The sequence below is a fragment of the Limulus polyphemus genome, unplaced genomic scaffold, assembly GCF_000517525.1.
Source record: "Limulus polyphemus unplaced genomic scaffold, Limulus_polyphemus-2.1.2 Scaffold3530, whole genome shotgun sequence".
Lineage (NCBI taxonomy): Eukaryota > Metazoa > Arthropoda > Merostomata > Xiphosura > Limulidae > Limulus > Limulus polyphemus.
The window spans coordinates 89,124-100,729 of NW_013669140.1; the positions used below are offsets into that span (position 1 = coordinate 89,124).

Here is an 11,606-nt window from a genome sequence, read left to right on the forward strand (position 1 = left end):
CGCTTAAGTTTCGTCGGAACGAAGTTACGGAAAATCAATTAACAAACGGAGACGTAACAATATTGTTGAGTCGAGCACGTGAGACGTTCTTTGTGAATTATAGCGTTTGTTATAGCGCGATTGTGGAAATTAAGTGTATTGCAAAGTTGTATTTAGAAAGAATAAACCAGTTTTCTTTAAGAAAGGACTTGTATCGCTAAAGTTTCTTCCGGAAAATTAACTAACGAACGGAGGTGTAACAATACCATTGTTTTTAACAACATTTGTTAATGATAGTGTTTTAAATGCTTTCATTCTATCTACATAACTATAGTCATATGCAGTCTTGAGACTTCTGTGTGCAGATTAATAATGTAGAAAAGAATATTTCTTTAATATTCTAGAATGGAAGAAATGGTCAAAAAGATGCTTCAGTTCCAGACACGTATTGACCAGTTAAGACATGAAAAATTATCACTTGCCTTAGCTTATGAGGTAAGCTTTAACAAACAAAAACACAATTCTCAGTTGAAATTTATCAATGGTGCAAAACTATTTTTTAAGTATTTTTTTTTATATTAGGGAAGAAAATATTCATTTAGCAAAGCATACTGTAACAGTTATCAACAATACCAAAATCTGAAATATTGCAAAGAATTCATTAAAAATTATTTTAAGAGAAAGAGGAATATATGTTCTGTATCTTAGCTTACCCAGTGGTTCAAGGTAAGCTTGAGGGCTTATAATGCTAAAATTGGGGATTTGCTTCCTGCAGTGGACACAATGCAGTGCAGCTAACCCATTTTGCAGCTTTGTGCTTAAAACAAACTAGTCATGTATTAGTATCCCTAACTTCTAAATACCATACATAATTTTGTTATTACAAGAAAAAATTAATAAAACAAATATATATTGTTCACTGAAGAGCACAGCATGCACACATGTAGCTATCTAACAGTTTTTGTTTTCCTTAAAAGTTAATATCAGGATGGATTATTGTTTTGCAACACATCCAAAACTTAAACTCTTTCAGACAAGTCCTGCATCTCTTTTTCTAGGCAGAAGCAATTTAACAGTTGCAGTCAAGTGTATGATGATTTTGTAATTGTGGCTGGACTAGAGCTGTATTATGACAAATTATTCAGAACACAAGAAGTTTTTTTTTTTTAAATATCAGTTATAAAATACAGCTACACTCTTCTACTGGAAGCATTGGTACTATAAGCAAACATTTTTAGTGTCCATTAAGAAAATCTCCATTGAAGTTATAACATTTTTTTTTCAAAACTTAATTTCTGCCCTTGTTTAACTATAGTTCATAGTTTTTTTTTCTTTTAAACTTGTACCTAAAAATTAATCAATGCATGTGCTTCTTAATGGCTTGTTTACTTCTAACCTTAAGAATTCTAATTTTTCCTTTAAACTCCATGAGCAGTTGCTTATAACCAACTAAAATTTAAAATTTCTTCTAAATAGGGTATATTCCTCTATTCAATACCAAAATATTTTAACTTTATATCTTACCCATTATACTGTAAAGCCTGGACCTCAGTAACCAAATTCTACTACTATTCATTGTGTGTTCTGTTCTACTTTTTAAAAAATTGATGGTAAAGTTATTAAGCAAATTTGCTCAAACCAGAACCTCTAACTTCCTGTGCCTCCTTGCATTTATCATTAATCAAGAGTTGAAACCTATGATACTTAATTGTGGCAAGACATATCTGTTTTGTGGAGGTTTATTATAGACTTTATGAATTCAAAATATGTGGACACATTGTTGTTATAGTTGTGGAAGTTTTAGTTTGCCAAGACCACCACTCCACACAACATTTGTAGCAACATTTATGGAGATTTATATATATGTCTTGTTGCATTCTTAGAGAAAAAACCTGAGCTACATTAGGCCTTCATTTTTTTCTTCTACCATATAATATATACCATGAGTCTTAAACCATTTTTCTTTCTTCGCAATTACTTAACTTTATTACTTACTTCTTATTCTCTCACATAAAGCTAATCATTTAAAGGCTGACTACTGTTTCAGTTAAATTTTAAGAATGAAATTCATAATGTTTTTATTTACCTCATTTCAGCTTCATTCACTATCACAGTGATGAAAAATTACCTTATTTTAGCTTAGTTCCTGCCCTAAAGAACTCAGTTTCACTTACTCTATTCATAAATGTATTGTCCATTGAATTCAAAAACTTTTATATCTTACAAGAGAAATTTTTTAGGAAGTAATTCTCAAAACGTTAAATCTAAAATACAAAAAAAATTCTTAAATTCAAAATAAATATACACAAAGAGAAAATAAATATAAATTAGAATATTGAAAAATAAACTGAAAATTAATACTCTGAGAAACGGATTATGCTTTGTTAGTTTAAAAATTATAAAAAGTAAGAGTTAAGTGTCATTACTTAGTACTAAACAGTCTAGGAAGAAAATCTAACAAGTTCTTTAAAGTTTCAAATAACACTAAAAAAATACGTATCTGTTTGATTGCTAAAAAGTTTCTCACAGGAATATTGGTTATCATTAACAAATCTGCTAAAATTTAAAAAAAAGTTGCTAAAATAAGTCACTTCATTAGGTAAATTACCCTGTAAAGTATGTATGATGGAAAATAAACTTTGATAAACATAAGTTTCTAGCTAAATTTTAAAAGATTTTGAATATTGATAATTAATTTTACTACTTATCATTTTAAAACTTAACACAGAGTTCAGGTGAATTTTTCCAGTACTATAATATTTTAAACACCTAATTTTAATCAACGCTTGTTTATTTTTGTCACAAAAAACAACAAAAATGGGTGCTTCATTGCATAAATAGTTTCAGAAATTGGGAAATAATGCTAGTATTTATCCTTTACTCTATTTCTAGATGGTTGATACCATTTTTAGAATAGAATGTAAGTGAATAAAATATTAATCTCACTGGGCTTCTGTAACTGTAGTTATGGTGATTTGTAGCTGTGTGCTTGCAAGTCATAAACTTGAAAACAATTTAACTTATTTTAATTTCTGTTGTATGTTGCATGTTGTAATCTGATGTTTTGATTTACATACATCACTGACTGATGTTACATTAGAAATAAGCTACTACAAAGTTAGTTAGATGTTGGGATTTTTTGAAAAACCCACTTCCATTGGAGAAGTTGACAGTTTAAATTTATAATCTAGATAATAACTCATTATCAGCAATATTTGAAGTGGAAAGTTAATTATACTGTCTCTCTTATGATAACAAAAATCTATTAGCTAGTTTCATTCAGGTTTTATAATATCATTAAACTTGAATTCAATCCATCTTAAATTCACTACTTAAAAACTGTGTGAATTTTATTTTAGTTTATACTGGTGTCTGTAAATGATAAAACACGTTAACCAATACCCATTTGGACAATTTTCTAAAAAATATATTTAAGCAGTATTCATGAAGATCTCAAATTATGTTGGTTATTGAAACTTGGAGCTTTTTTGGTAGAAACTAGACTCGTATGTAGATGAAACAAAGAAATAAGATCAAAACTTGAATGTTTGTTCACCAGTCATTATCCTTGTTTCATCATAAATTCAAATTAAGAATTTACAACTAATAATATAATGCTTGAATTAGATAAAAACTGAATAATTTTTGGCTAACATCCTATTTAGAACTGGGTAATTACTGGAATTTGATAATCAATGAATCTTCAGGCTTAGTAATAGATTATTTTCCTATGAGACTTGGATAGTTGGAATAAATGATAATAGTAATAACTAGAAACACTGCAATTATTTTATTATTTTTGTGAATTGTGACACTAATCTGTTAATTTGAACAACTTGAATTAATAAAAAATAATAATGAGAAATCATAATGGCAATATTTTGATTACTTGGATACTTGGAATAATTTGAAACAGTAGTAATCAGAAATACTGATTTTCATAAGTTGATTATTTTTGTGACATTAATGGAGTTAATCACAATTTTGATTACTTGATAACTTCACCTGATACTAATCAATGTAACTGATGCTTATAGGTAATTGAGTTAATCTCCCAGCTCTAATTCTGTTTCAATTCAACACTGAGTGTATCTTATTAAAATCATTAAATGAAACTGTCTGCACCTGCTAAGTGACTAGTTCCTGGTAAACATTCTGTTATAATCTAACACTGAGTGTATCTTATTATAATCACCTTTGTTAATGTAATTTTCACTTTATTCTAATAGAACAACTATGCCATCAACTGGACATTATATAATTTGATCTTAACGTATAAAAACTTGAATAAGATTTTACCCATTCACTTTTCACATTGTTAAATTTCATGTATTAAAATAAATTTTTAAAGAAATGTGGTCATCCAGATTCAAAACTGAGCATATACTGTAATACCTGTACCATAGTAAAAGTACAGAATTAGACTTATTGCAGTTCCTTGAATATTAAATATAATGTTGCATCATTAATTTTTCTGACTTGGAGAGTACTTGCGGTATTCCACAATCCTCAATATACCACTTGGTGCCATGTATGAAAATTAACTTAATTGATGCTTTACTGTTTTTGTTTGTATCAAATTAAAGTGAAACCATACTGTGAACTTTATCATTAGTATTTTCTCTACTTTGAAAGTTAATGAAATGTTAGTTCAAGAAAAATATAGAAAAACAATACATTTAAATATTTACGGACAATTTTGTTGTTTTTTTTACAGGTGTAAGCAATTTATTTTGATAATAAAACACCATCAGCTTCATGATAATTTTTAATGGGAGAAAAATTCTTGTGAGATGAATTTTTTTTGCCATTAAAATATAATCCTTTTGTTGTTTTTTTTACTGTTTTGGCAGATCATATTCATGTTTTCTGTTAAACTGCTTTATAATCAAATCAAGCAATCCGTGAGATCCTTTGCTGGTTAATTTTGTTCCTTCTGATCTCTGTAGAGCAAAATCAGGAAGTACCAGACATGCCTGACATCGTTAGAAAGAGAAAATCTTCTGCTTTTAAATGAACTTTGTAGCTTAGAAGCATCCGTAAGTTAATTTTGAGTTTTTGGAACTGAGTTTTCAAATAAAATAATTACATTTGCAATGTTAGTGTAATAAATATATGCTATGCTAATGTGTTCTTTGGACTGTGTATGCAAGGAAGTGTAGAATGTTTGCTCAGTTAGAGTTGATTTATTGTTCTACAATAATATATGCTATACTAATGTGTTCTTTGGACTATTTAGATAAGGAAATATGAAGTTTTTGCTCAGTTAGAATAGATTTATTGCTTTACAATAACAGTATTCAAAATGCAGATGAAGGATCAGAGCCTTAGACATATCTGTTACACATACACAAAAGGGATGTGTTTCATTCATGAAATATTTGAACTGAACAATTATAATAGCTCAGAAGCCTACATCATGAATTTTCCTAATTCATAGGGTACTGTGTAGATTTTCACAACTAATTATTTTGTTTACTATACATATTTCTGTATATGTTATTACCTGTTTTTTTCTGTTTTAACTATAACAAAAGATTTAGTTATTTTATTGTTTTATATCCTTCTCTTAATTTATGGTTTGTTATTTATCATCTTTTCTCTGATTTTTGATTTTCAAAATTAATCTCTTACCTCGGCAAAAGCTGATAACTCTTGAAGCAGTTTTGATTTTTAAAAAATGTAATACTAAAATGAAATAACAAAAAGATGTTAAACTGAACTCAAAATCAGACTTGGTTTCAATGACTTAAGCTTATTTTATTTTTGATATTGTAAAATGATTGATTTTAAAGTGCAGCTAATATGGCCATTTGAAATCTATCTAGTGTCTTATTCTCTTTTTTTTCCACAGTATGTACTGAAATTGTCTTATCACTTGCCATATGGAATTAAAAATCTATGTGATGATTAAAAAGTGTTTGGTTTTTCATAATTTTCTGAAATCAGTTGGAATTTTTTCCAACTATAAAAATTGGACTCATATATCTTAGACTAAACTGAAATATTCAACCTTAATTATCTGAGGTATCATGTGGAACATCTAGTAGATGTTTCTTAAATCAAATAAAAACATGGCTTTCTTTATATATTTCTTTATGTATAGATATTAAACTGTTAATCAACAAAACATGATAAAACAATTAGATACTAATCTTTTTTCTTTTTTTTCATAGAACAAAGATCATGAACATAAGGGAGAACAATATTTGTCTAGAGTTGTGCTTGAAAGAGTTAGGCTTCTGGAACTGGAAAATACTGCTTTAATTACTGGCAATGAACAGCAACGCTTACAGTATGAACATTGTCTGGATGATGTTGCCAATCAAGTTGTTCAGGTGTTATTAGCTCAGAAGGTTTGTATGAAAATACCTAGGAATTTAAACCTTTTTGTACACGGAGATTGAGAATTCAAAAAAACAACTAATGGTCTACCTGGTGCCTTCTGAGAATAAAATCTTGCATGCTCAAATAAAATATTTTTTTGACTTGTTTTTTATCAAATATTTTTAACTCTACTTATCTGTAACATATAAGGTTTCATTTATTGCACTCATGATTTCTAAGTGCTAAATTATTTCTGTATGATAACTATAGTCTGATTTACAATTTTAACTGTAAGACCTTCAGTATATGAAGTATTTCATTTGTTGAAATATCTATGACTTGATATAGATATATTTTGCACAGTATATGCATTTCAAAAAGTAGTAGAAGTGTAAATAAATGTCATATGGAATCAAGTTGTCTTAGAGTGAAGTCCTCAGTAGCTAATTATTTTGCAATACTTATATGCTCAGAAAATATCAGCATAAATTATTCTCAGTAGCTGTATCTTTCACTTCAAAAAAAAAAGAAAAGTAAATTACATTGTTTGACCTTCAACCTGGACTAAGTGCTCTAAATCTGACTTACCCTTATGGAGTTTGGTTAATAATTAACTGCTAATATCTATATATATATAATAGTGAACAAAGAAATTAGAGAAAGAGGTTTTTTAATGAACACATTTTAGTAACTTATATTTATCAAAACTAAAGGGTTTACGAGAAGAATGTGGAAAGTTGCAACTAAAAGTCCAGGATCTTGAACAGCAGAACAAATCCTTGAGTGTCTTGATTAAGCATCACTTATTATGTCCTGCAGACTTCTCTTCTCAGGTAAAGCTTAACTAATTATTCAAGAAAGTGAATTGAATCACTAAACACATCTGAAATACTATTGTGCTAGAACAATCATGCAGATTCGTGTCTTTTTTTAACTTGTTTTATTAAACAGTAATTTATTTTTTCCATTAAAAATGTATTTATGGACAGCATTCAGATTTTTTAAATTTAGTGAGTGTGTGCGCATGTGTATAAACATATTTAGATGGGCATCTTAAAACATTTCATCATTCAGATCTTTTTTTATTTTTACATCATTCTACAACTAAATTTCTTCTGTGCCCACTTTATATTAGTGTATTATATAACTAACTTTAAGCAAAACATTCTGATTCTCAATAATATGATGGTACATCCATATTATTTTTTCAAACAGGGATTTTTTCTTTTCAATAAATATCTTTTGCACATTACATATTGTGTTTTTAGAAGTCACTTTTTTGTTAATTAAAAAAACTTAAATCACATTTTTGATGGCATATACTAGATGTTGGCAGGGGCCACAACACTCCCTTTACCCCCACCCCCAATAATATTCCATTTGTCAATGCAAATCTAATTTTATCCATCTTTTTGGAGAACTCTAAAAAAAAAAAATCATTTGTTGTTTTGATGAATTTTTAGGTAAAAAACGAAAATTCTGAGGCAAATTCTGCAAATGTCCAGCAAAAGGTGATAAAATTCCTAATTGGATCATGCATTGGTGACAGTTATGATAGTTTTAGAACCATATATTCACCTACACCTTTTCCATTTAGAAATATCTGGAAATGCCAGTTATCTTTGTATTCAAATTCTGCTAGTTAACACTATGTATACAGGAGGGTCATAATAGCATATTACAACCTTTTACAGAGTTACATTAAAAAATTTTATTATGTACTTATGTCAGTAACTTTGGCATCAAAATGTAGTTTATATTTAAATTTTAATATTATATAAGTTTTAATTTCTTAATTTCAAAAGGAAACATTTTAAAAAAGTGCTCATAACTCATTCTTGTGTGGCACATGCATATCTGCAGTCTGAAATAGCCATTATACAAGTTTTTCTACCCCTCAAATTATCTTCTGAATTTAAAATAACCTATAAGTTTGTAGTATTGAAATTTCTAAGACATGATACATTTTATAGCCTCCAACCTTTCTTTATTTATGGAGATATCATGTACAAAACCAAGAAGATGATAGGGATTCTCCAGAGCAAAAACCTAATTGTCATTGATGCAATAACTATCCTGCAATCAAGCATGAATAGTTTTAAACATGTCAACAATGACACTGATGCAATGAAACAGAAATTCAAGCTGATCGGATGTTTACTGAGCATCTTAGCAAAGGCGTCGGTGATTTTTGTTGATGTAACTGCCACAGAAGGTCCCCAAGCAGAATTGATAAAAATCCAAATACTACAAAAAGCTTTAGAATAGAATCCTTCTATCATAAAGAATTAAAATCCACAAATTAACATTCTCACAGATGTTTACAAACACTGTATTGCAATCATCAAGCCTCTAATTGATGCCCTGCATCCTGACAAAGATTCACCTTCACTTCAAACTTTTAAAGCTCTCGTAGAATTTCATCTTGAGGATGAAAGACTGGACCCCAATGCTCTCATCTCAGAAACAGAGACCTTCAAGTCACACTTGGCAATTACCAACAAAGATGTTAAAGATATTTGAAATGATAACTGAGAAGCAAAAACCTGTCTTTACTGTCACTAACAGGACTTTTCACCTAGCTGTAACTGCACTGGTAACTGTGGCCAAAGACAAAAAAACATTCATTAAATTGAAGCTTGTGAAAAACTTGCAGATCAAAAATGAATGAACAAAGATTACAGGAACTTTTATTGATGGATTGTGAAAATGACATCACAGATGAAATATGCTTAGATCAGCTAGCTACAATGTGAGCTGATTTAAAACTAAGGTGCATTGCCATATTTCACCAAACTAATAAACATGTACATATATGATATAGGTCCTTTATTTAGGCCTTTAGGATTTGTGCTATAAAATTTGTATATAAAGTAGATGTGATTGAAGTTAGCTTATCAACATTTGATTGTAATCTGTAAATATAGCAAAAATAGAAACACAATGCATTTGGACCACTGTCCACACCTTGGCATTGCCCCACTTGATAGCAAAATACAGTCATGCTCCCTCCCTCCCCAAAATATAGGGACTTTGCTTTACCCCTGGGTGTTAGTTATGAATAAAGAGCAATTGTTGTATCTTTTATTTTTTTATGTCTTAGTGAATGTGTAGTTACAATGATAATACCTTTCAGTATTTTGATGGCATATGATTTGTAACTAAGTTTAAACTTAATTTTAACTTTAGTCTTAATGTAATGAATCCAATACTAGTAAAATATTTATGAAATCTGTAGATCAACATCACCCCACAGCTCTATGGTAGAGAAGCTTTGAAAAGAGTTTGGTGCTCTTCATCTATTTTTCCTGATACAGACACTGTGGATATGATTTTATCAGAGAAAATACAGGTTAATTCACTATTTCAAAACATGATCTTTGTATTTTACAATATTCTTACAATTTTTCTTTAGCATAATATATTTTAATATAACCCCTCAAGTACCAAAATATCATTAATTATGTTTGATATATTGTTATATATTAATATCCATATTATGAGTCATCAGTAAGTCTGAAGAACAAGTACATTACATTGTTGAGCAAAGGGTTAATTAACATGAATAAAAACAAGTCATTTTTTCATTGCACAGAATATCTTTGGGTATATGCAGCCTAACACCATTAACAAATGTATTACTTAGCTCATGTGATAGGTAAGAATTACTTTTTTGGATGTTTTGTAATATAAACTGTCTTTGTTCTTATTTAATAGTGAAAAATTATGCCCAAACTCAATGATTTTTTTTTACTGCAGTGCCATCTTAGATTTGTATAATTAGCAATAGATTAAAATGGAAGTACCTTGATATTTGAGGAAAAACATTTTCATAATAGTATACTTTTTTAATAGATTTTTATGTTCATTTGACTTAACAAGAAACTTAAATAAAACATATCTTTATACTCTGTTAGTTACTTTTTGAGCATGTAAGTTATAACAAAGTTACAAGAAGGTATTCTTTTTTACATTAATTCCTAATTTCATTGAGCTTTTTAACTTATACTATGAAAATTAACAATACAATTATAAGTATTAATGTTACTTTTTCCACAACATAAAATGTTTCGAGCAGAAAGAGAAGAATATAACTTGATGATAGTTTAGCAACAGTTAACAGTGAAAAATTCTTTCCCCTCAGAGGCCTGGTGGTGACTCTCCAACGCATACTAGTCATTCTGAAGACAGTACAGATTCCTTGTCTAGTTTTTGCAGTGATTATTCAGTCAATAGTGGAAGTAGTGGAAGGAATGTATGTATTAAAAACTAAATATTCTATGTCATAAAAGTGGGAAAGGGAGAGTATATCATGATGGGCAATCCCTTAAAGTAAGAATTTAGAAACTATTGTTACGTCTTCGTTTGTTAATTAATTTTCCGTAACTTCGTTCCGACGAAACTTTAGCGACACAAGTCCTTACTTAATAAAACTGGTTTATTCTTTCCGAATATAACTTTACGATACACTTAATTTCAACAATCACGCTAAAATAAACGCTATAACAACGAACGTGCTCAATAATACTCTCTGACTGCAGATCAACTACTCACTGTCTACACACACACACATTATCACGTCACGCCGTGACCATCTTATATATACCAGACCACCACCCCAATCTAGTAAATGCTAGAGCACTCCCGAAGGAACGGGATAGTTCTAGAAACGTGGCGTGACACTAGTCATGTGACCTTGCTGACGCAACACTGCCCCTTCCTTAGTATTGTTCGTCCCGAACAATAACCACATACAATAAACCAATAACAATTAACAATAACTTGATTAAATGTACAGAATTACAAACACAAAATTACAATTCAACAAAGTCTCTCAATTTTATGGGACATATCTTCTTCCGTACTGGTCTCCGTCTCGTTGGTTTCTGCTTCATGTGGGGTTCATCTGCTTCATCAGTAAATGTCCTATCATCGGTAACAGTCACATCAGCGGTAGTAACTTCATCAAGGGCTTCATCGTTTCCCTTCTCAAAACTGAGTAGAGTTTCTTCTTCAACGGTGGCTTCTTCAGGTGGCACATCTTCAGCAGCATCATTTGTTCTGTTGTCCACTTCATCCCAACTGAAATGTCCTGGACCGTGATAACACCAAAGTCTGTTGGCATGCGCCACTTTTGGTTTACCTAGCCGACCACATTTTACCCGGAAAGTCACGTCTGAGAGACGATCCACTATGTCATATGGGCCTTCCCATGGAGAAGACAACTTAGGAGACTTCCCTTTGATCTTCCTGGGATTATACAACCATACCTTGTCTCCTGGTACAAAGCTGACCTCAGT

General features: G+C 30.0%; 1 protein-coding gene across 1 annotated transcript in view; it reads left to right on the top strand.

Moving 5' to 3' along the window:
- Window positions 1-11,606, top strand: part of LOC106469528 — a gene marked incomplete at its 3' end in the record, with an annotated part of 110,132 nt that overhangs the window by 80,269 nt on the left and 18,257 nt on the right. Inside the window, exons 5-10 of the mRNA XM_022398068.1 lie at window positions 384-474; window positions 4,929-5,018; window positions 6,156-6,335; window positions 7,020-7,139; window positions 9,545-9,658; window positions 10,451-10,561. Of these exons, the coding sequence (XP_022253776.1) occupies window positions 384-474; window positions 4,929-5,018; window positions 6,156-6,335; window positions 7,020-7,139; window positions 9,545-9,658; window positions 10,451-10,561 (706 nt within the window). The remainder of the gene's footprint in view (window positions 1-383; window positions 475-4,928; window positions 5,019-6,155; window positions 6,336-7,019; window positions 7,140-9,544; window positions 9,659-10,450; window positions 10,562-11,606) is intronic.